General features: G+C 33.2%; 6 protein-coding genes across 6 annotated transcripts; 3 read left to right on the forward strand and 3 right to left on the reverse strand.

The window, feature by feature from the left end:
- Positions 1 to 288: 288 nt before the first annotated feature.
- On the reverse strand, positions 289 to 1,776 carry LOC105319004 (perlucin-like protein). Its single transcript, XM_034463738.2, has 5 exons — positions 1,665 to 1,776; positions 1,029 to 1,183; positions 816 to 906; positions 432 to 661; positions 289 to 348 (listed from the first exon to the last, which is right to left on the reverse strand). Exons 1-5 carry the CDS (start codon positions 1,708 to 1,710, stop codon positions 322 to 324), a joined length of 549 nt encoding a protein of 182 aa, XP_034319629.2. The 5' UTR covers positions 1,711 to 1,776; the 3' UTR covers positions 289 to 321.
- Positions 1,777 to 1,941: 165 nt separating this feature from the next.
- On the forward strand, positions 1,942 to 3,507 carry LOC117687371 (perlucin-like protein). Its single transcript, XM_034463730.2, has 5 exons — positions 1,942 to 2,080; positions 2,586 to 2,740; positions 2,842 to 2,932; positions 3,049 to 3,278; positions 3,450 to 3,507. Exons 1-5 carry the CDS (start codon positions 2,032 to 2,034, stop codon positions 3,474 to 3,476), a joined length of 552 nt encoding a protein of 183 aa, XP_034319621.2. The 5' UTR covers positions 1,942 to 2,031; the 3' UTR covers positions 3,477 to 3,507.
- Positions 3,508 to 7,111: 3,604 nt separating this feature from the next.
- Positions 7,112 to 9,023, reverse strand: LOC117693146 (perlucin-like protein). Its single transcript, XM_066085749.1, has 5 exons — positions 8,901 to 9,023; positions 7,978 to 8,132; positions 7,752 to 7,842; positions 7,273 to 7,502; positions 7,112 to 7,188 (listed from the first exon to the last, which is right to left on the reverse strand). The coding sequence occupies exons 1-5, from the start codon at positions 8,944 to 8,946 to the stop codon at positions 7,162 to 7,164; spliced, it is 549 nt and encodes a 182-aa protein (XP_065941821.1). The 5' UTR covers positions 8,947 to 9,023; the 3' UTR covers positions 7,112 to 7,161.
- A 225-nt stretch (positions 9,024 to 9,248) lies between these two features.
- Positions 9,249 to 10,732, forward strand: LOC105319003 (perlucin-like protein). The gene is made up of 5 exons (XM_011416349.4): positions 9,249 to 9,314; positions 9,498 to 9,652; positions 10,122 to 10,212; positions 10,317 to 10,546; positions 10,674 to 10,732. Exons 1-5 carry the CDS (start codon positions 9,266 to 9,268, stop codon positions 10,698 to 10,700), a joined length of 552 nt encoding a protein of 183 aa, XP_011414651.2. The 5' UTR covers positions 9,249 to 9,265; the 3' UTR covers positions 10,701 to 10,732.
- A 7,373-nt stretch (positions 10,733 to 18,105) lies between these two features.
- LOC117686948 (perlucin-like protein) lies at positions 18,106 to 19,430 on the reverse strand. Its single transcript, XM_034462853.2, has 5 exons — positions 19,339 to 19,430; positions 18,993 to 19,147; positions 18,658 to 18,748; positions 18,319 to 18,548; positions 18,106 to 18,167 (listed from the first exon to the last, which is right to left on the reverse strand). Exons 1-5 carry the CDS (start codon positions 19,385 to 19,387, stop codon positions 18,141 to 18,143), a joined length of 552 nt encoding a protein of 183 aa, XP_034318744.2. The 5' UTR covers positions 19,388 to 19,430; the 3' UTR covers positions 18,106 to 18,140.
- A 224-nt stretch (positions 19,431 to 19,654) lies between these two features.
- LOC105319005 (perlucin-like protein) lies at positions 19,655 to 21,099 on the forward strand. The gene is made up of 5 exons (XM_034462883.2): positions 19,655 to 19,772; positions 20,079 to 20,233; positions 20,377 to 20,467; positions 20,723 to 20,952; positions 21,035 to 21,099. Exons 1-5 carry the CDS (start codon positions 19,727 to 19,729, stop codon positions 21,059 to 21,061), a joined length of 549 nt encoding a protein of 182 aa, XP_034318774.1. The 5' UTR covers positions 19,655 to 19,726; the 3' UTR covers positions 21,062 to 21,099.
- Positions 21,100 to 23,831: the final 2,732 nt, after the last annotated feature.

The raw sequence follows: 23,831 nt of genomic DNA on the forward strand, positions 1-23,831 counted from the left end.
AGTGCAGTTATCCTTTCATAGATAATAATTCATAGAACATTGACTGTGAAATATCGATTCTTTTGGTATTTTAATGTGTCCCACCTAACGAGTTTTATATATATATATATATATATATATATATATATATATATATATTGTTATGCTGAATATGATAAACAATATGTTTTAACGTGAGATAATGTTTGTTATTTTTTCCATCCGCATAGTTTGATAACGCGCAGGATAGAAAAAAGAAGTTTAATTCTAAAACAACAAAAAACCCAATTAAAACAAAATCAATTATGATAGATTTTCAGAATTGAATATTTATTTCGAATGTTAGTATTGACACTTGCAGGGTTTGCCCTGGAAAAAAAAGAAGAAAATGTATCATAATCTACTTCAAATGAAAAAAAAAATGGAATATTTTCTTTTGAGTTCATTCTTACCATCTTCATTTCACACACGTAGTAGTTTCTCTGTGCACAGCTATCAACATGCCAGTGATATTTGTAGCTGCTCCAGAAGATACCACAGTTATAGTCTCCTTTCTGATGGTACACAGGCTCGCCAGCATACCAGTCAAACTTGTGGCATCGTTTGTTGGAGAATCCCCAGCCCCATCTGTGGACGTTGGGATACAAACAGTCGTTCAAACCGAACCACGCCCCAGGGGATACTACAAAATTAAAACCATAACTTTTAAAACAACGCCCGATTTTCTTAATAAGCGTGAAAAAATTAGACTTGAAAAAAAAATGAATTGAAAAGAATTAGAACTGAAAATTCTTATAACACGTGTGTTTTCTTTGATTGTGTACGTATTTTTTTACCTTGGTACATAGACAGGTGATGTCTGATGTAAGTGTTCTCGTGAGCTTCATCAATGTTGCACAGAAATCCTCCCATTGAAGCACATTTCATCTGAAGCAAAGAAAATACGCTATTCTAATTTTTGTTCTGAAGTATCATTTAAAATAAACTGACATTTGCATCAATGTATACTTTTATGAATGCGTATGTGAACAATTATGCTTATATGATACCGAAGCTTGCCACCAGCTCAGCCTGTCTCTGCTGAAGTAGTAACAGCTCTGGTGGTACTGGAGCCATCCGGGAGGACAGTGTCTGCCAGTGAGCTTTGCGGCAGCATAACCAAAGGCACTGTATTTGGGGGCATTATCATAGCTGGCATGGACAGCTAAAATAACCAATCGCATTGATGAAATTTTCAAAAAATATAAAAATTTGAAATCATTTACTTCCATTGGTGGGAGAATACTAATACATTCTTAAAAAGGATTCAGCGACTGCACCTTTAGCATACCTTAGTTCATAGTTGCTGTATATTTAGAGATAATGTTGCGTTACTTTATTTAAAGCCATTTATTTTACAAAATCAATTTACTTGCACTTTTAAAGTATTGAAAATACATGTATATATGATCAGTCTTGTTTCACAGCTCTCTCTCTCTCTCTCTCTCTCTCTCTCTCTCTCTCTCTCTCTCTCTCTCTCTCTCTCTCTCTCTCTCTCCACTGAACAAAGCTGCGTTTAAGAAGAAAAAAATTAGTTTAACTTTATCTTCAAAATAAGCCCGCAGAAACACACATCTACAAATTTTAAGATATCATATAACCGACTGTTTTCTGATGGCCGGTAAACTTGGACAAAATGACCTTACCTGCAAGGACCAACAAAAGGAGGGTGATTATAACGCAGTAATTCATTGTTTCAAACTCTGTTGGAAACTGTGAATATTCTGTGATTCCTACAAATATATACCTGTTCACAGCTGTGTGGGTTTTTTTTTTTTTTTTTTTCAATAGATTAAGCAATTATCTACGAATCTGACTTTGTGATTGTTATGTATACTTATATCAAGTAAAATGAAGTACCTTTTGCTGATTCATCTTAAAAGAAGTGGATGCTCTTCATGGATTGCTTAACGAACATGATTTAGGCGTAAAATTACAATGTAAGTTAAAGTCAGAACTACTATAAATTCGCCGATAGTTTGCATTTGAATACCATACCGCAATACCTTCAAAATGAACGTAGTTCTTGTATCAGCTCTTCTTCTTGGTGCTATTTTAGCAGGTAAGACTTGATTGAGGATTACTATTGATATTACATGTTTCAAACTATCAATTTGTTGCAAAATGATCTATATATTAGTTATTTAATTAATGTTTTTTCATCACTTTTATGTTCTATATAAGTTTATCTTTCATATGATTCACACGTGATTTAAAAATGTCCATGTTTGATTTCACAATACCAAGAATCCAAATGAATAAACAAAACAAATGTATTGAAACTGACCCATATCATTCAGATATATGATGTGTTTAAGGACTCAGTTAACTTATTTTAAACATTTTTGTGCATTTATATGATATTGTTTTATTGTCCAAACAAATACGCTTATTGTACGAACGAAATAGCAAATGTATTATGACACATATTATTTTTTGTCTGTACTCTTTTTGTCTGTACTTGTTGTTAAAAGATAGAGCATTAAGCAAGTTAAAACTTAAAATCATGCAACATCCATAGAAGATACCAATCATTGCTCATACTTTTCAATAAACCTATCTTGTAGTTTCTGATGCCAGCTATGACTTTGCACCAAAGTACCACGCCTTTAAGTATGCAGCAGCAAAATTTGTAGCAAGTGGCTGCGGACCAGGATGGCATCAGTACAACAACCGTTGTTATTGGTTCAGCAGACAAAAGCTCAACTGGTACACAGCCTCAGTAAGTGGTCAAGAAGAATTTATCTGATACCAGTTCAAGTAACTTTTTTGTCGCCATACATAACTGAATCTTTGGCAGTAATATAAAACGTTAATTTTCAGATGAAGTGTGCCGCCATGGGTGGTTATCTGGTCTCTATTGACCAATCTCACGAGAACACTTATGTCAGACATATGTTAAGTGTCTATGGAGGTAAATTTTGGATTAAGTTTGGCAGGAAATGTACATTCTTCTATTAGGGTATATAACATGCATGTACCAAGTTCATATATCATAGCACAGTTTATAACTTAAGATTAATTTTAAAGTTAGAGGAGGATCTTGGCTTGGCCTGAACGACATTCTGCGACCCAACAAACACAGGTGGTGCTGGGGATTCGTTGCCAAGCCCTGCCACAAATTTGACTGGTACAGTAACGAACCCGTGTATCATGAGCACGGTGACTACAACTGCGGACTGTTCAAGAGGTCCTACAAATACCACTGGCACGTCGACAGCTGTGGACAAAAGAACCACTATGTCTGCGAAAAACCTTTGGTAAGGAGGTTTAATATATACGCATTTCATTTATTAATTTTTTGAGATAATTATTGTTGCTTATAATTATTTATATGAAACAATATTTCATTTATTTCTTTTGAGGCATTGCTTAAAAAAAAAAGCATCGTAACATTATGAGTTTATATAGCGCATTTGTTTTATTTTCAGGGTAAACCATGTGTCTGTGTTTATTAAACTGTTTGTAATAAATTGGTTAGACGTGAAATTGCGTTTTGACTTTTTTATATTGAGACCTACATGTAGATTACGTGAAGATAAAATAGCCTTCACTCTAATCAAGAGAACCACCACAATAGTTGTAGGAAGATAAATGGTATCACAACTTTACGTATAATCATTGCAATTAAGTTTAATGGCGTATGTACTTGTGTATGTTCGTCCTTTGTTTTTTATTGACCTAAACTATGAACTGTTTTTTACCTAAAGAGAACATTAAATTTTGTTTTGTTGTCAATAATATGAAAATTCAAAGCTGTTTACGGATATTGATTGAACATCAGACTATTGTTTATACCTTGACAGCAGCCAATTGTAATAAATCTTCAAGCGACCAAAACACAGTAGAATTTGTTGTCCAAGATGCTTTTGCATATACTTGTTGTTTGCAGGCATTGCAATCTCTATCTTCTGAAATGTGAAAGAGTTTGAAATAGTTTACAATTTAAACCACGTAGTCTCTGTAACTTGAAAAGATATAATTTAAGCTAGTCTTTATCTATTCTTTGTCCTTTCTCAGGTTATGAAGAGCGTTGTACACTATTCTAAACAATTTACTGCTTACTGACACTTTGTAACGAACAATCGTTAAAATATCCAATCAGTAAGCATGTGTCTTCCCAAATCTATATGAATGAAATAGTTCAACAGATATTTAAACTGTCTGCAAATCTTATTCTCGTTTACCAAAATAATAAAATGTCATTTAGAAAGACGAATTTCAAGTTTTTAAAGACCCATCAAAACACACCTTATTACCAACTTCATGAAAAATATAATGATATTATTATTTTTAGAGCATATGTAAAATGCATGGTAAAATTACTTTATTTTGTCTCCGTTTGTTGTATGTTTTTGGTTCTTATTTATGCATATTTCTTTTAAATATAATTGATATAACAAGTGTATAAAATTGACAAAATATACACTCAGATAAATGAGTTGAAATGAGAACCCTACAACATAGTATGCAGTTCTGAAAGCATAGTTCGCAAGGGACAGCTTTGTTTAACATTTGGACTGTTTGTTTTTAAACAGTTATATTGCATAAACATGTTTTGCTTGATTACTACATTCATGTGGTATCTATTGTACATACATGTAATTTGTTTGAGGAGTATGGCATTGTTGGTTAACTGCATGTGTACATTCCTTTACGTTAAATACTTTCTGTCATTTATTTCCTCAATAAATGACCAATCTAATTCCTTGAAAATGTGTTATGTTATTGTGTTGAGTAAGTAATATGTCAAGTGGAGCATCACCCTATAAGTTATCCATAAATAAAATTTTGAGAAAATACACTTCGAACACGAGATCTAGATTGTATATCACGTGTCACGCATGGTACAGTTGAATAGCAGTATAAATGATTAATGATTCCAATTACTTTGGGTTTAGGTTATTAAAAAAGAATAATATCCATAAACATATAAAACGCCCCATTTTATACGACTAATTATAGAGAATAAAATATACTATGCTATTCGAAATTTGAAAACAAAAGTGAATAGATTTGAAATATCCTGATGTGTGTTGATAACTTGAATTGTTTTTATTGTAATGTTTGAAGCGTAATCAATACCTTTGTAGACCCTGTAACTACTAATTTTGTTCTTGGTTGATACTTTGTCTTTTAATTTAAATTAAAATGTATAGATGGGTGGAATTTTGTACAATAGACGATAAGTAGATCAGAAAAGACTTCTTAACATATTACGTGACTTTATCGCCAACTTCTCACCAGTTTAAAGGAAAACGTAGCGATCAAAAATAAAATCAGTTGATAATCAACCTGCAAATTATTGTTTTAATAAATGAAGGTTTATGGCACGTAAAGTCACGTCGAACACACTTACAGAGATGTCACATGACATGATTGGTACAGACGAATAACATAAGCGAGTTCACACCAGTTAAACACCATCCAGTGTATAATGGTGAAGACCTACTAGATTTTTGCATTTTTAAAGCGCTAAGCATTGCTCAGCGCTTTATTGTCGTTAGACTTCTACTTTCGGTGCATCGAATAATCGCCTCCTATGAGCAGAAATATACATCATTTAAACTGTCCAGGAAACCAGTTTCAGGGAATAATGCACATACCTGCACAGGTTATTGTTGTGAATCTAATGTATGGGCTATTGTGAATTTAATGTTTGGGGCTTACATTCGACTGGCACGTAGTGATGAGGAAATATACAGTAATTAGAAGTGCGTATACGGAAGCTGAAATCTTACATAAATATATCTGTTATATGAATACAAAAGCTAGGTTAGCGCTTTTCATTAATATCCGTACTTTGATTTAGAATATAAAAATGAGCGAAGTGGGGGTACATTTCTGTCCATTCATACATAGATAGATTTTGACAAGATATATTGACAAGCTTAGAGAGAGAAATTATGCCTAAATGTTCTTGTGTATTTTAAAGACTTTTAGGAGAGCTCGATGGTCATGGCCATTGTTAGACTGTATTGATGTCCTATGGAGGGGGGGGGGGGACTTAATGTAAAAATCTAACATAATACCCAAAATTAAAAAGGTAACTTAAATAGAGTTTTTTTTAAATTGATAATTAATATTTAAACAAATCATATTAGAAAATGTTAGGCAAATCTGATGGTCAATTTTAGGGATGGAGCTAAAAGTCTATAAAGATTGGATATGAGCAGTGTATCCCTATCACAAAAAATGATGTATATCCGATGTTATTTATATGTTTTGGGTAAAAGGGATTGTATAAGAGTACATATATAAAAAAAAATTAAGTGCATCAAAAATAAAAAATTATTCTTTAACAATTTAATGGGGACTTATTCAACATCATCATTAGTACACAAATAAAGATGATATAAGAAGATCAAGACATTCGATGATTTAATGCTTCTCTTAGTCATTTTGTTTGTAATATTCAATCAACTATTATTAGTTTAGAAAATTACCGTTGTTATGTTCAAAGCATTTATTTAGATTGATTAAGTTATCCATATTTTATGGGGGTGTTTTGTTCTCAAAATAATTTTATTATTTGTGACAATTTATAATAAACCCGAAACCTTGGTAAGGGTAACAGGATAATTTTGATGATTTTGCAGGTAAACATTCAAAGTTCAGTAGCTTAAAATATGGTCATTTATCCAGTTATTTAAAGTGAAGTGTTTCAGTTTTTGTTCCTATCAGTGAATGTTTGGGCACCTAAGTAAAGGCAACCCACAGGCGAGTTTACATCTGTTAAACAATAACCGAATGGAAAGGCGTATTGTATTTTGCACCTTTTTAAGAATACACATAACACAGTGAGTAATAGCGTATTGATTCAAATCATCAGATCATTCACAAAAAAAAACAGATAAACAATATGAAGTATTTTAAACATAATGTAAGTGTTAAAATGATAAATAACGTACTTTTGCTCTCTTCACATGAATCATTTAAAAATAGAAACAAACATTTTCTTCGTACAGTGGAATATGTTTGTGTTGTGAATAATGTAATTCATGAAACTATTTTATGCAATATACCATTGATTGCAGCTACGAGAAACAACAACAAACATAAACAAACATCATAAAAAAGAACAATGATGTGATGAATATTTCAAACTGCATTTTATTATTCAAGATACTTTCGTTCTTCGATTTAGTACTGGCACTTGCAAGGCTTGCCCTGAAATATATAAATAAATTTCTATAGTGACAAGATGAGTGAATAAAACACCAATGCCATTCTATCCTTATAAACTTCTCTAACCATCTTCATTTCACAAACGTAATAGTTCCTCTGAGTACAGCTATCAACATGCCAGTGATATTTGTAGCTGCTCCAGAAGATACCACAGTTATAGTCTCCTTTCTGATGGTACACAGGCTCGCCAGCATACCAGTCAAACTTGTGGCATCGTTTGTTGGAGAATCCCCAGCCCCATCTGTGGACGTTGGGATACAAACAGTCGTTCAAACCGAACCACGCTCCAGGGGATACTACAAAAGCAGAACATATTTAAAGTAAAATGTTACATAAGTAATCTGACCCTTGACCAATCTGCATTCTTATGCACTATCAAATGTGAAGCTTAATTTATACCTTTTATTGTTGCTGTTGAACTGTTTAAAAACAATTTCAGTCACTTTCGTTGCTGTATTGATGTAAGTTTAATAATTTAATCTTGAACGTATATTTTAAATACAAACCTCCGAGTTAAAAAGTGTACATATATGCCTAAAAATTACCTTGGTACATAGAAAGGTGATGTCTGATGTAAGTGTTCTCGTGAGCTTCATCAATGTTACACAGGAATCCTCCCATAGAAGCACATTTCATCTGATTTAGTACAGAGAAATGTTTTTTAAAGTAAAAAACATCAGGCATTAAGCGGAGTAGGGTTATATTTCACCAATACAAATTATAACAGCAATACGGTGAACTTAATATATTTTTGGCATGAATGTATGTTACCGAAGCCTGCCACCAGCTCAGCCTGTCTCTGCTGAAGTAGTAACAGCTCTGGTGGTACTGGAGCCATCCGGGAGGACAGTGTCTACCAGTAAGCTTTGCGGCAGCATAACCAAAGGCATTGTATTTGGGGGCATTATCATAGCTGGCATTTGCGACTGAAATATAAAAATAACTTACAAATAAAAAAGGATGTAATACTTTGTACAAAAGCTATAAACATAAACGTTCAAATCGGATAATCGTACATGGTTTTTTTAAAGTTTGGTATAAAACAAGCACGTTTATTTGTCTTAGTGCCGAAGTGACTGATTTGCATTAACTTTTAAGTAGTTAAAAACGATGCATTGAGATTGCACCTCTTTGCAACCCTAGACAGTGACCTTTTCTAAATATCAAAAACACTTCCACTTTGGTTGAATTTTTTCTCAGAGCTTTTGGATTGTTTTAAGTTGCCAATGGAAATGACGTTACATTTATGGGAAAAATTTTTCTATCAAAATAACCTTTTCTATGGATTGCTTAAAATTTAAAACATTGTCGATGACAAAATAAACAGCAGATATAAAGTGAGTACAATGTATTCCAACTTCTCTTCTTATTGTTCATTTTGGCCATCATCAGAGTTTTTCATTTTAAGCTGTCATCAATGAATCACAAAATAATTGTCAATCATCTTATGCACGAGCAAAAAATACTGATTTAATGTTTTGATGTTTCGTCACGGGTAATTGATTTCAATCGTTGTTGTCTTATTTTATCTGTGCTATTAATGAAAAAGCATATCAAATGCAAAATGTTGAAAAATTCAGATTATTCTATTCCTTTATTTTCAAATAATTCTAATTATTTGGGCGAGGACTTCAAAGTTTTAATAAGAGTATATTACTGCTTTTATCAGGTAATTGCTCGTAAAGTGGACTTACCTGCCCAAAGACAAATTATAAGAACGATTGCTACAAACGACTTCATGGCTCCAGTATCTTTAGGAAACTGTTCTTTCGTCTCTAAATATTGTGTACTATATATACATGCTCAACGTCACAGCAGTTGCTGTGTATATAATACTTTTAAGGCATCTAGTTGCATGGACGAAATAAATGAAGCATACACAATTCCAAATAATTTGAATTGTTTAGTAGAAGTAACAAGAAAACCAATGTTTAGTTAACAACAGTATGGTTAATTTGATAAACACGATAAAGGCAAGAATATGGAAATTGATCAAAGTCGCAAACATTATAAAACGAGAAGTATTTGACAGAAATCACAAATCAGGACTTTTCCCAATATGAACATAGTCATCACAGTTGCTCTTGCTCTCGGTGTTTTTGTTGCTGGTAAGACATCATTTGTAATTAAAAGATCTTCTGTAACATTGAATACTTGTTAAAACAGAACTGTAAATTTGATGAAAAGAAATTTTGATATAGTAGCACTTTTGTGTGTAAATAAATTTAAGGATTTTAATAAAACCCGGATTTACCGACAAAACAAAACCCCTACTCTCCTATATTTGGCAGTGTCTGAGGCCAGCTATAACTTTGCACCAAAGTACCACGCCTTTAAGTATGCAGCAGCAAAATTTGTAGCAAGTGGCTGCGGACCAGGGTGGCATCAGTACAACAACCGTTGTTATTGGTTCAGCAGGCAAAAGCTCAACTGGTACACTGCCTCAGTAAGTGGTCTAATCTAACAAATAGTTCCTTGTTGGTAAAAATGAGATGGTTTATATTTAAATAGGATTAGACACATTATTTGAAAGCGTAAATGATAAGGTATAATATTTTGTCTGCATGCAGAAAATGTTAAAGAAAAAATGATAATAGCCTAATATGTTGAAGAACACACTGATCACTAATGTTCCTAGTTCGGTAAAATAAATATTTCAAAGTTACATCAAACCGTTACTTAAAAATATATTTCTTAATGATAAAAAAACCCCGAGAAAACAAATAATAATCCGCATACGTATAACGAAAAATGTAATTCAAAATAGGATTTTTTATTTGCTTTTGATAAAACAACTTGATACATCTCATTTATGTCTGCACAATAATATATATATATTTTAAATATTGCAATACCCTTTTTGTTATTGTTCTTGAAAAACGCAAGCTATTTTCAAACCAATGATCTTTTGCTAGATGAAATGTGCCGCCATGGGTGGTTATCTGGTCTCTATTGACCAGTCTCACGAGAACAGTTACGTCAGACACATGTTGAGTGTCTATGGAGGTATATAAAATCTCTTCTTTAACGGCTTTTGCACATATACTGCACTGCATTTGTTTACGTAATAGAAAAGTATACAACATTTAACATTTGTTTTTACTCAAAAGTAAGAGGAGGATCTTGGCTTGGTCTGAACGACATTCTGCGACCCAACAAACACAGATGGTGCTGGGGATTCGTTGCCAAGCCCTGCCACAAATTTGACTGGTACAGTAACGAACCCGTGTATCATGAGCACGGTGACTACAACTGCGGTCTGTTCAAGAGGTCCTACAAATACCACTGGCACGTCGACAGCTGTGGACAAAAGAACCACTATGTTTGCGAAAAACCACTGGTGAGAATGAAAAGATTCAAAAGTAGTTTAAATTCGATGAAAATGTTTCTCGAGAATAAATTTTCTAGAAATTTACAAAGGTTTAATAATTTGCACGTTTAATGTGTATGTATTATTCTCTTTGCAGGGAAAGCCATGTGTTTGTGTTTATTAGACTCGTTTTTCAAAATAAAAATGACAGTTAATGTTTTTTGTTTTGCTTTTTAAAATTAAAAATGCATTAATCTTGTACAAAGATGACAACTAATTTATGAACGAGGGTTGTGCTGAAACGCTTTCGTACAGATTATTGATTAAGTATCAAACATCAGAAATTTTTGCCTAGAAAGATAAAATACATCTCTCTCGGTGCAATATGAAATTTCTATGTTAAAGGAACTTATAATAAGGCTTTAGTATTTTAACTCTTTTATGATAAATAGGAGAGTTTCAAGATTTACGCTACAATCGATTTCAAATATCTGCATTCAGTTTGTAGTCCAATAATACCGATATAAAAACATAGTCAAAGGTTAAACAAACGGTACACTTAAATGTATTCTTAAGAGTCTAGCATGTTTTTCCACAGCACCAAAAATCGTTCTCTTTTTAACCGTAAACAATAATTCAAATACCATTTGAAAAAATAGAAAATCTAATTGAAATTGTTCTAGTCTCTAACTCAAGTTCGTGTATTTGTTGTAAGAACATGTCAATGTCTCAGGTTACATATCATATGCTAGTAATAAAACCTTTGTATAATTAAGTCAAAAAATTACAAAAATACCCCAGAATTACATCATCCACTTATTCTATTAATTTCAAAAACGTTATGGTTTCATGCATAGATTTTTAGGACATGTTTGATACATTTTAGTACAATCTATACTTTTAAATGAAGACATTTTGCCAAAACAAAAATAAAAATAGCAGTAAATGAATTTAATCTGATGAGTAATTATTGTCAAATCAATTAAAAACCTTTTTTCATTTTCGATAAACCAGCCCGAAATAGCAAAAATATGAGTAAGGCGGTGAACACGCTTTTCCGGATCCAAGTCAGTTGGAGTTTGCATCAAATTATATGCTTGCAATGAAATAATATTGAATGATTACGTAAAGAGTGAATATACTTACTGGGAACTTTCTTTGGGTATATATTAAAGTTAAGATTTGAAAATGTTGAATATTTAAAATAAGTCAATTCGTTTCTTGAACGCGCGATTTAAGTTGTAATGACTCTTGCAAAGCATGACCTCTGGCGAGAGAATGAAACAGAACCACCCTGAACAGTGTATCTAAGAACGCAGGTTGACTAATTTACGTAAGGTGAAAAGTGTAAATTTAAGCGCTTGATTTTAGTTTGATGTATAAAAAGCTTGCAAAGCACGACACGTGGTTGTAAAATGGGACAGAACTTTCCAGAAAGGGGAAACCAAAAACGCGGGAAGACTTTAAAATAACGTTATGGCGAAAAGTATAGTACAAGTATACATCACGAATAGCGGGCACACTTTTTGGATTGGACATCTTTTGTTGATACAAAAAAGTTTATAAATTAAATATAACAATTTGACGAATTTTAGTTTAGAGAACTTTCCAGAACAGGGTGCCAAGGAACGTGGTTTGACTAATTAACGTCATGGCGGAAAGTGTAGTTCGAGTTCTCCATCGGGCAGATACTTTGGATCTGCCAACTTTGGTTTACAATATGCAAATAAATGTGCATACACTAGCCTTTTTAAGTTCATACATTTTATATCACAACTGTTTGGTAGTAAACTATGTACATTTGTTTGAAAACAATGAAACGTTTGTGACCTGTGTTTATATGAATAAATGATGCACAAACGGGGATACCTTCTGAATTTGTAGTTGTCAAAAACAAAAACTAACTATACAGAAAGTATTGATGTGATGATGCAATCATTTGTCGGGGTATTTATACCCCTTTATTAGATTTTTGGGGTATTTACCATATCAACTGATATTCATACTATGAAGGATTATCAAGTAATGTTGTAGAGTCGGGTATGTGAAGTTTTATTTATCATTTTTTTTGCTTTCATAACTTTACTCCAAAATAAAAAAAGTAGAATCTAATGACAAAAAGGATTGTGTATAAAAAATTAACAAAATCTTTATCAAAACTAATGCTATTATTATTCGAAATTGGCTAACTACACCTTAAAATTTATTTTTTCAAATCATCCGAAAATTATTTGATTACAATAGATAGCATGATGGATAAGAGATGTACAAGTCAAATTGGGAAAAATAACTAATTTTAGATAAAAAATATATATATTTTCGAAAAATTAATTCAGGAAGCTTAAACTAATGAGCTGTGGTTTAAACCAGAAAGATCAATTAATAAGCTTTGTAGATATACAGGAAAATTGGATGATGCAAACACTTTCACAAAACAGTTGAATCGCCAGTTGAATCTTGTGACGTAGTATCTTTAAAGTTCTATTACTAGGTGCTGTGAGATATTTTAAGCAAACAATTTGCTGATTTCATCAAAAGCGAGATGAAAATCACCAATTCTGTACCACTTCTCTTTTACATTAAAAAAATTTTGTAAACAAATTCAATGAGAAGTATCATAACCATCCGAAGCATCGTTTTTAATTATGCCCCCCTTCGAAGAAGAGAGGGCATATTGCTTTGCTGCTGTCTGTCGGTCGGTCGGTCGGTCGGTCGGTCAACCAACAGATTCCATTCATTTTCTTCGCAGAGGATGAATATATTGAATTGAAATTTGGTATACAGGCTTATCATGATAACATTTAGGTGAAGTTCGATATTGGGTACGACAGAGTTATGGCCCTTGGACGTACAAAAACTCCAGTTATTTGCAGTTTCCGCTCATTTTCTTCGCACGGGATGAACATATTGAAATGAAATTTTGTAAACAGCTTTATTATGATTAAATCTAGGTCAGATATTGGGTACGATCGAGAGAGCAATTTTCTACAGAGTTATGGCCCTTTGACGTACAAAAATTTCAGTTATTTGCAGTTTCCGCTCATTGTCTTCGCAAGGGATAAATAAATTGAAATAAAATTTGGTATACAGGTTATCATGACAATATCTAAGTCAAGTTTGATATTGGGTACGATCAAGAAATTTTCGACAAAGTTATGGCCCTTGAAATTATAAAAATTCCAGTTATTTGAAGTTTCCACTCATTTTTTCGTAGAGGATCAACACATTAAAAGGAAATTTGGTATACAGATTTATCATGATAATATCTAGGTCAAGTTTGATATTGGTTTCGATCAAGCAATTTTCGACAGAGTCATGGCCCTTTGACGTACAAAAATGTCAGTTATTTGCAGTTTCCGCTCATTTTCTTCCCCTGGGATGAACATATTGAAATGAAATTTGGTATACAGGTTTATTATCATAATATCTAGGTCAAGTTTAATATTGGGTATCATCAAGCAATTTTCGACAGAGTTATGCCCCTTGGACGTACAAAAATTTCAGTTATTTGAAGTTTCCGCTCATTTTTTTCGCAGAGAATGAACATATTATAATGAAATTTGGTATACAGGTTATCATGATAATATCTAGGTCAAGTTTGATATTGAGTACGATCAAACAATTTTTGACAGAGTTATGGCTCTTGGACGTAGAAAAATGTCAGTTATTTGCAGTTTCCGCTCATTTTCTTCGCAGAGGATGAACATATTGTAATGAAATTTGTTATACAGGTTTATCTATATTATATCTAGGTCAAGTTTAGATACAGTATCCATCCCAGTTTCAATGCTCTCAACTTAAAGACCGGGGTTGACCTAGTAAAATATCCACACGGACGGCAATTAAGCATATAAGGAGGCAGGCCACACCTCCTCACTGATAACACTGCAGAGTGAAGTTATTTATGGATAGCTGCATACCACAAGCACGTGCTGATAAGAGAATTAAAAGATCACAAGAAACCTGATTAATTTTTATTATTTCCTTCGTTTTGAAAACACAGATTTAATGTATCTTTTCCAAATGTTATTTCTGAACTGATATGTTTGTTTCTTGTAGTTCTTTTTACCCACTTTTCTTCTTGGGGCTTTAGGGTCACTTTTGTAAGAAACTGAAGTGAAATCCCTCCCAACATTTTCATTCCAGTGACATGTACCTAAAAATGCCCGCACTTTATACTGGTCACTACCGAAAGCAATCCTTTTGTCTTCATAAATATTTAAAGTGTTGTTAAAACTTTCAACATAGTAAGTGTCACGTCCTAATTTAAAATCTTCAGGGTATTTATAAATCAGTGAATTGATAATGACATTTCTCAATAATTTTTCAGCCACTGGGTTCTGTATAACAATTTTAGATGGTTCATAGTTAGGGTCCTTTTAACATCTTGATTCCGAATGACACTGCTTGTGATTCCCTTTGTAGTGTTCAACACAGTTTTCTAACATTGATCTTAAAGTGCTGGAATCTCCATTGCAATTCTTTATCGCCCAATAAAAATGAGTTGCTACAGGTTCAGGTTTGTCATACAACTCCTCGGACCAGGTTTTCCCCTCTTTGTATCTAGGCCCGCTAGAAACTAATGACATTGCCTTTTTTACACTTTTAATCCCATGCCAGATATCATTTTGGTTTGTTGTACTCACTGCTTCCTTCACCATTTTATTGATGGAAAGGTTGCGGTCATGGGTGTGAATTTGAACAGTGACTTGTTCTACCTTCTAAATCACGGTAATTTTTTTCAGTCCCGATTTTTTCATGTCGCTGTGTTACAGGATCATCAGCAGTGGTAATGTGCACGCAATTTAAAATCTTGTGACTTTTTTCGCCAACTGCTACTACACTGGTGTCCTTGGCATTTTTCCGCCACCCGTGCCGAGCATCTGTGATGATATCAATTCCATCTAAATCTTCGTACATACCGATTTCTTCCAACAGCGCAGTACTTATGGAATCCTCATACTCCTGTTGTACAAACGTTTTGTACATTTTAAAAAAAGAAGTTCTCTTTTCTTTCGACAGCACTCCAAGTCCTGCAGAAGTGCAAAATCGGGAGTAATGGGAAGGAAGCATGCCACTACACAGGAAAGCATGGTTTATTCTTTGGTTTATTAAATATTTTCCATTTGGCAGATAGGGAGATGATGCCCAAATGTACTTATGTGGAGCATGTCCTGGTTTTGTACAGCATAACTTCAAAGAGACGACATGTCCACGTTTTGTCACTTTTCTAACTTCCAATTTTCCATGACAATACCTTCCATGAGTAGCAGTTATATCCATAAGCTTCTTGATAGAAGATAGTGATGTCACAAAAAAGTCTTGGTTAACCTGTCCTCTCTTTACATTGATAAAGGTTCCTGGTGTTTTAGGACTTTGTTCTTCATCTTCAGCAGATAACTTCCAAGAATTCAACAAAGCATCCATTATATCTGTATTGTTGACAGGTCTTCCCAATTTTCTTACAAGAACTTCTCTTACACTTTGGAGATTGTGCAACATTTCCTGCTTCTTTTCAGCACTTGCTGGAATTTCCAACTTAAAAGTTGGGGGACGTTTTCGTTTGCTTTCTTCCATGATTAAAATTAAAGACTCAGTATAATAACAGTATATATGTACTTTTTGCTATGGATGGCAACAAATGAAAATATATATGTATATACATATATACTCTTAGTATCATATTTCACTGGGCTGTGCCATTATTAGAGTTGTGAAAGTCTTGCTGTTAAAGTGTACTTTCCACAATTAATGGTAAATCCAATAACTCTGAATATGCTTGTGAAATTTATTTAATAAATGTAGTTTTGAATAAAGACCAAAAGTCTCAATTCATGATACATGTAAAACTTTTTAAAAATGTGGTAAAAATAAAGATGATCCACCCCCATGGACGCTCTGTTGGAAGAGTCTAATGCACATGAGTCCTGGCTCAGTGGGGAATCCCTCCCGCCAAATGTCAATAAATCAGCCTCCAAATCAGCAAACTTGTGTGAGGTTCCACAGAGGTGTTTTCATAATAATGAGATATTTACCATGAAATTATTGGCAGTAAACTTACTTCTGAACTATCTTTGTATTAGAAAAAAGCATTTTTCCCAATACATTCAAATTTTGTTTTACAATATAACTGTGAATATTTGATGTAAAGTATTTTAGAATATACCAGTACTAAAATATCCTTTTGTTTTACCTCTGCCTTAATAAAATTCCCTCCAAAATACTCAGAAACAAAATAATGGCGGAAAAAGAAGACACAAGTGTAATTTCACTGAGGGTAAATTCAGAGCAAAGAGAAGCAATTATACAGTTTTTTAACTTCAATAATTGGGATTTGGAAGAAGCAACAGGTGAAGGAATTCAGAGCAATGCTGATGAGACAGATGAGAATGGTGACGTGCTGGGAAATTTTGAACGGACATTTCACATTCCCCAGGACAACAATGTTGAGGAATGTCCCCATTGCTTATGCAGACCCTGTATAACCAATGAAAGAAACCATCAGATGTGGTGGAAATCGGAATGTGAACCACCAAGCAGACGGAATAGTTCTCTAAGAAAAGAAAAATATAAATTTTTCTGGACTATGCTGTTCCACAGAGGTGTATTTCAAGACCCAAGATACAAAAGCCGAAAACTTGAGATTATGCACCAAAATCCGAGGCTGCGTGGCGTAGTTTGTCATCGTAGGGATGTTTTACCTTCATGTGTTTTAGAGACAGTGAGAAGGTGGCTTCCAAATCTAAAAAATGTGCCATATATGGGACATCGCTGGGAGTAAAACCCTCATACATTTTTAATGATAATTGGTAATGTTTTCGATCAGTGTGCTGTATATCATTGATAACATTTTATAATCTCGAAGTCCGACTGTAATTAATCCGTCCACGAAGGCCCCATGCATTCATTGATAAGGAACTTGATACGGAGAGTAAAGCAGCAGGACGGACACTAGGCTGTAAACATGTGTGTTCTTTCTATTTGTATATGATTAGCAAAGTGATAACGAAGTGATAAAACAATTACAGGGATTACTTTGTGTTATTCAGTTTTGAGGTAAGACAAGCTGTCCGCCATTTATTGTGAGTGCGTCTATAGCAATAGGCATTTCCGGTAGAAATGTAAACAATAAGCAACTGTCAATCAAATCTGAGGAAATTTGAATTTCTGGTTCACTTCAAAACTTTAAATGAAAATTTCAAGAGAAATAAAGCACCTATAATTAATATTTTATTATCTGAAAAAGCCTTTCAGTTGACTTGAGTTATGGAACAAAAATTATTTTAAAATTTTTGTTGATAAATGTTTAAATTCAGAAATTTCTTCTCTGAAGTGAAAGGTGGCAAGAAAATTGAAATTTCCTCCATTTTACTCATTGGCTGCTATTTATACCCCAACCCCGGTCTTTAAAGGACTCTATTGATGATATACACGCATGTATATTAATGATATAACAGTTTTCTAACATTATTAAGTTCTGATATCAAATGTTGATCTATAAGACAATCCTCTAACCACCCCTCTCTACTGAACAGATATCATCTTTATACTAAAATAATACAATGTGGTGAATAAAAAAACAAGTACTATTTTCTGTACTTTGAATTTATTTTCAAGATAAAGTCTAATAAACACAAACACATGGCTTTCCCTGCAAAAGAGAATAAAATATGCACATCACAGTTGCAAAATACATGTAGTTTATCCGTTATATAAAAAAAACCTCAAAACAAATACTAGTAGCTGTCAATTTTTTTGTTATTATTCATCGGTCTTGATATTTTGTAACTGTTTGTTCTTACCAGTGGTTTTTCGCAAACATAGTGGTTCTTTTGTCCACAGCTGTCGACGTGCCAGTGGTATTTGTAGGACCTCTTGAACAGACCGCAGTTGTAGTCACCATGCTCATGATACACGGGTTCGTTACTGTACCAGTCAAATTTGTGGCAGGGCTTGGCAACGAATCCCCAGCACCACCTGTGTTTGTTGGGTCGCAGAATGTCGTTCAGACCAAGCCAAGATCCTCCTCTTACTATCCAGTTAAAATCAATGGTAAGGTTACAATTCCTAATATTTCATTCACTTGAGAAATCGAAAAGAAATATGAATGTTTAAAAGTAAAAGGGCTAGGAAAATAATACCTCCATAGACACTCAACATGTGTCTGACGTAAGTATTTTCGTGAGATTGGTCAATTGAGACCAGATAACCACCCATGGCGGCACATTTCATCTATCAAAAGACAATATAAAAATTTAATTTAAAATTTAAAAACCATAGTATTACAATGAAAATCACTATTATATTAAAAATATTCAAACATACAGCTATCATATGTTACTTCGACGCTTACTAAGGCTGAAAATTGAAAAAAAAATTATTTTAACTTTTTATTTTACCGCCAATGTTTCAGTTTTGCACTTCGACAAGAAAGTTACTTGTATCACTATCAGATCAAATCTTCATAACCACTTACTGAGGCAGTGTACCAGTTGAGCTTTTGTCTGCTGAACCAATAACAACGGTTGTTGTACTGATGCCATCCTGGTCCGCAGCCACTTGCTACAAATTTTGCTGCTGCATACTTAAAGGCGTGGTACTTTGGTGCAAAGTCATAGCTGGCCTCAGACACTGCCAAATATAGAGAAGAGAAGATCTTCCAGATCTCTTCTAAACTTAGATATCTGCGCTATAATCAATATTCATTTTAAAAACTAATTTTCCTTATGATAGATTTTTCTGTCTGGTTTGAATTTCATCAATTTAACAGATTCCTTTAAAAACAAATACGAAGTTGATTTTAATTACAAATGTTGTCTTACCAGCTACAAATACTCCGAAAGCAAGAGCAACTGCAACGAATATGTTCATCTTGGAATAGTTTCTGATTGGTGACTTCTGTAAAATATATATACTTTTATAATGTTGGCGACCTGAAATCAATTTCCATATTTTCGCCTTAATCATGTGTGTCAAATTAACCATACTCTTCTTAACATAACGAAGTCACATTTTGTTACGCAAATTCAGCAATTTTTTGATTTGCAATGTCTTTTACGCAAATATATATGCTGCATTAATTTCTTCTACTCAGCTAAACATTTTACATGAATAGCGTTTATATACTTTGTTAATGCTGTGAACTTTTGCAAATATATATAATGCACACTATCGGAGAGCAATGGACAGTTTCCGAAAGATACCGGAGCCATGAAGTCGTTTGTAGCATTCATTTTTGTGCTTTGTCTCTGGGCAGGTAAACTTCAGCTAATGATTTGTTTCTTTTAAAAGAGTTTTATCTAACCTACGTGATGTTTCGGAAAATTAAAAAAATACATGTACTACTTAAAAACGAGATAAACTGTTTACTTCCTACGAATTTGTTGAAATCGGTAAACGTTTTGAATTTCTTTTAGCTTGAATGTAAAAAAAGTACTGAAGGATAACATTAAAATGATACCCAATGTTTTGAAATAAAAAAACCCAAGTCTTAATCGGACGTGAAGTTTTGGAACTGGTACACAAGATGGTTACCTTGTTTAAATTCATTTTCTTATTTTAGTTGTAAATGCCAGCTATGATAATGCCCCCAAATACAGTGCCTTTGGTTATGCCGCCGCAAAGCTCACTGGCAGACACTGTCCTCCCGGATGGCTCCAGTACCACCAGAGCTGTTACTACTTCAGCAGAGACAGGCTGAGCTGGTGGCAGGCTTCGGTAATATATATACAGCCATGCCAAAACATATATATTAAATCAGCAACACTACGGTGATGAATATCATTGGTGAAAATAAACCTAATCCGCTTAATGCCTGATGTGTTTTTACTTAAAACACATTTTTTTCTGTTCTAATTCAGATGAAATGTGCCTCTATGGGAGGGTTCTTGTGTAACATTGATGAAGCTCACGAGAACACTTACATCAGACATCACCTGTCTATGTACCAAGGTATTTTACCGGCAAATATTTAAATTGTTTAACTCGGAGGTTTATATATAAAGTAGACCTGCAAAATTCAATTATAATGCTTACATCAATTGAAAATGCAAAGAAAGTGACTGACAGTGTTCAAACAGTTCAACAGCAAGAAAAAAGTATGAATCAAGCTTCACATTTGATAGTGTATAAGTATGCAGATTGGTCAAGGGTCAGAATACTTATGTAACATTTTACTTTAAATACATGTATGTTCTGCTTTTATAGTATCCCCTGGAGCGTGGTTCGGTTTGAACGACTGTTTGTATCCCAACGTCCACAGATGGGGCTGGGGATTCTCCAACAAACGATGCCACAAGTTTGACTGGTATGCTGGCGAGCCTGTGTACCATCAGAAAGGAGACTATAACTGTGGTATCTTCTGGAGCAGCTACAAATATCACTGGCATGTCGATAGCTGTACCCAGAGAAACTATTACGTTTGTGAGATGAAGATGGTAAGTAGATGATAGTAATTTGAGTTTACAATTATTCTCAAATGCAAATAACAATGAATTTACATTTTTTCTTTAATTTCAGGGCAAGCCTTGCAAGTGTCAATACTAAGTAAACGTGGAGTGATATAAAAATAAAAATATTTAGATTACACTCCACTTTGTTTTGTTTTTTACGTCGGTGATTTTATGATATAGTTTATAATGTTGCCGTTTATTTTGAATTTTCGCAAAGATATATTGATTTTGAAAGTGTCACGGTTAAGAAATTTGACGATGATTGATATGGTGTTGTAATAAACAGATAAGGGCAATGTTCATCAATGTGGAAAATCGTGTGATTTGAGGTGTGTGGTTATCTCTATGTCTGCACCAGAAAGACTAGAAATTATTTGCTTTTGTGACATACATGTATCTACTTTCGATAGACTTGATGGTGATAAATATATATTTAAATTTTGGATCCTAACGCGGTTCATTCCCGCGTACCTGAAACAATTGTACACAAAAGTATATTAATGTTAAGCACTGAATTAAGGAACGTTGTCAAAAACACAGATATTCTGTCATAGATATTTTATATATAAAGCACGGTCATTAATTGATAGTTTTCTACAACATATGAACATATGCAAAAGGATGAAGATGCTGTAAACATGCCTATGCGTCATTGCAATGTAAGGTAATGAAGATTTAAATTATATTTGTGGTCATGCACAAGCATACATTTGAATCATTTACAATCAAAGTATTTCGAAAATCGTAATTTGGCTTTGGATGTAACCGACGATTGTTTTGATTTATGGTAATATTTATAACGTAGCTTATACTTTATACATTCTGCATAATGCGTGCAAGTTCTAAACAGTTATGATAATGCATGCATGACATAAATATATATTGCATATTTTTTAAAAAGCACACAAGAATATAAGTGAGAAAATTAATCCTTTATTTTTGTAAACAATTCGTCCTTTATGGATCCTCTATGAACTAAATGTAAAATTGTTTATTCTCAACAAAGAGCAAATATCACACATGAAATTACATGAACATGTAGATGTATTGCTCATTATTATTTACTTTTAATGTCATGTGATGTTTTAAACTTACATATTTATTACTATTTATTGCTGTAGAGGTTTATTACAAATAACTGATGTAAAGGTTGCATGCGCGGATCCAGAAAATTTTTCCAGGGGGGGTTCGAAGGATAATTGTGTTTGCCAGGGGGGGGGGGGGGTCCGAGGCATATTTTCGCGATAATTTTACTATGTAAATTTAATAAATTTTCATTTTCCAGGGGGGGGGGGGTCGGGACCCCCCCGACCCCCCCTCTAGATCCGCGCATGGGTTGATACCAACATTATCAATATGATTTAGAGGTTTTGAGTACGTGTAAGTGATTTGTGCGACATTTGAGAAAGTAGAGATAATTAAGAAATAACATACCAAAGTTTCCCTTGTTTATAAAACAGGAAGCCAGTGTAATTAGACTTTATGAAAAAAGATGATGCCTTGGTATTATTCAAAATAATTCATGCATTAGGTTTCACACTTCTTGTGTATATGACACCATTGTCTTGAGAAAATTATTACACAAAAGTGAATAAAGATTTGGATTTTTTAATTTTATTTTCCTAAAAAAGTCTTAACTGAATCATGAGGAAAGAAACATGTAATTTTTTCTCATTTAATTGTCTAGATCTGGGATTTTAAAACAAATGCGTTTGTTTACCCTATTCATTTGATTTTGTATTATATTATCCAACAATTCTCTTTTATAATTAATCCGTTTAATTCAAGAGAAAACCTCTGAAATTAATAACTGGTCAAAAAACTTCTAATACCTTTTCATATTTAAGGTAGTCCTTCAATAAATGAGGTGAATTCAACAATTTTGATTTATATAGACTACATCAATACGTATTTAAAAATTATTATGAGGCTGACATAAACCAAACTCGGGAATATTTAAGTAGCCGATCAGATAAACATTTTCAAATTGAAACTTTTTGAAAGATCGAGTTGTCAGCCCATTGCAAAAATTAGCAAAAAATCAATTTCTAAAAAAATGTACGGTAAAATGATTTCTTTTGGCATTTTCAAAGAATGGGAAAATTTTTGCAACTTTTTACCAAGAGATATGTGGGAAAATTATTTGAACTATATTTTTCAAAATGCATTTTTCTATAGACTTAAATGTTAATTTGAAGATGTGATTTTGTTAATATTCAAAATCTTTAAAAATTTCAAAGATGAATATTTGGAATATAATACACCCCTTAAAATCACAGTTAGAAATTCGTAATCAACTTGCAAATTATTAGATATGAAATAAGACTGTTATGGGTGGAAAACCTTAAGAAGAATATTTTATCTGTTGTAGGAGATAAATTAATCTCATTTTGTTTTTATTTTTCGGAGGTATATTAAAAGGGACCCAAAGATGGATGTAAGCTACGTGCAAACTATGCTACAATGGAAACTTGAAGTCTATTTCATGATTAGTTTCAATTGGTAAAGTTTTTATCCGCTATTGCACATTGACGTGTACTGTTAAGATTTTAAAACTTTGTCTTTCGAATGAAGTCGTATAAAGCGCATTGGATTCCTGATCGTTCTTATTTGACTTCAAATGTCATATAAACATTCTGATTAATGGAAAGCAAAACTAGCAATAAAGGTTTAAAAGGTGGATGTTCACATCGTATTGTATTTGATTACCATGTGATTCTAGAAATCATACTACTTATTTTAAATCAGATACTTTCTGCAAGGATTTCTGAAAGGTATCTTACAGAATAAATAACGTATATTTGACGGGTATGTACTGCAAAATGCTGATACGTTTTACATTTGAGCTAGGTTAGATCATTAAT

This window comes from Magallana gigas, chromosome 5 (assembly GCF_963853765.1).
Source record: "Magallana gigas chromosome 5, xbMagGiga1.1, whole genome shotgun sequence".
NCBI lineage: Eukaryota > Metazoa > Mollusca > Bivalvia > Ostreida > Ostreidae > Magallana > Magallana gigas.

Bases quoted from the DNA above. Each gene is read 5' to 3' on its own strand.
- LOC105319004 (XM_034463738.2), bottom strand. From the start codon at position 1,710: ATGAATTACTGCGTTATAATCACCCTCCTTTTGTTGGTCCTTGCAG. The intron at 1,184-1,664 runs GTAAGGTCATTT...TGGTTATTTTAG, and splicing joins CCTTTTGTTGGTCCTTGCAG to CTGTCCATGCCAGCTATGAT. The intron at 907-1,028 runs GTATCATATAAG...TCTTTGCTTCAG, and splicing joins TGAGCTGGTGGCAAGCTTCG to ATGAAATGTGCTTCAATGGG.
- LOC117687371 (XM_034463730.2), top strand. From the start codon at position 2,032: ATGAACGTAGTTCTTGTATCAGCTCTTCTTCTTGGTGCTATTTTAGCA. The intron at 2,741-2,841 runs GTAAGTGGTCAA...GTTAATTTTCAG, and splicing joins TCAACTGGTACACAGCCTCA to ATGAAGTGTGCCGCCATGGG. The intron at 2,933-3,048 runs GTAAATTTTGGA...TTAATTTTAAAG, and splicing joins TATGTTAAGTGTCTATGGAG to TTAGAGGAGGATCTTGGCTT.
- LOC117693146 (XM_066085749.1), bottom strand. From the start codon at position 8,946: ATGAAGTCGTTTGTAGCAATCGTTCTTATAATTTGTCTTTGGGCAG. The intron at 7,843-7,977 runs GTAACATACATT...GTACTAAATCAG, and splicing joins TGAGCTGGTGGCAGGCTTCG to ATGAAATGTGCTTCTATGGG. The intron at 7,189-7,272 runs GTTAGAGAAGTT...TATATATTTCAG, and splicing joins ACGTTTGTGAAATGAAGATG to GGCAAGCCTTGCAAGTGCCA.
- LOC105319003 (XM_011416349.4), top strand. From the start codon at position 9,266: ATGAACATAGTCATCACAGTTGCTCTTGCTCTCGGTGTTTTTGTTGCT. The intron at 10,213-10,316 runs GTATATAAAATC...TTTACTCAAAAG, and splicing joins CATGTTGAGTGTCTATGGAG to TAAGAGGAGGATCTTGGCTT. The intron at 10,547-10,673 runs GTGAGAATGAAA...TTCTCTTTGCAG, and splicing joins ATGTTTGCGAAAAACCACTG to GGAAAGCCATGTGTTTGTGT.
- LOC117686948 (XM_034462853.2), bottom strand. From the start codon at position 19,387: ATGAACATATTCGTTGCAGTTGCTCTTGCTTTCGGAGTATTTGTAGCT. The intron at 19,148-19,338 runs GTAAGACAACAT...TATATTTGGCAG, and splicing joins TTTCGGAGTATTTGTAGCTG to TGTCTGAGGCCAGCTATGAC. The intron at 18,168-18,318 runs GTAAGAACAAAC...TCTCTTTTGCAG, and splicing joins ATGTTTGCGAAAAACCACTG to GGAAAGCCATGTGTTTGTGT.
- LOC105319005 (XM_034462883.2), top strand. From the start codon at position 19,727: ATGAAGTCGTTTGTAGCATTCATTTTTGTGCTTTGTCTCTGGGCAG. The intron at 19,773-20,078 runs GTAAACTTCAGC...TTCTTATTTTAG, and splicing joins TGTGCTTTGTCTCTGGGCAG to TTGTAAATGCCAGCTATGAT. The intron at 20,234-20,376 runs GTAATATATATA...GTTCTAATTCAG, and splicing joins TGAGCTGGTGGCAGGCTTCG to ATGAAATGTGCCTCTATGGG.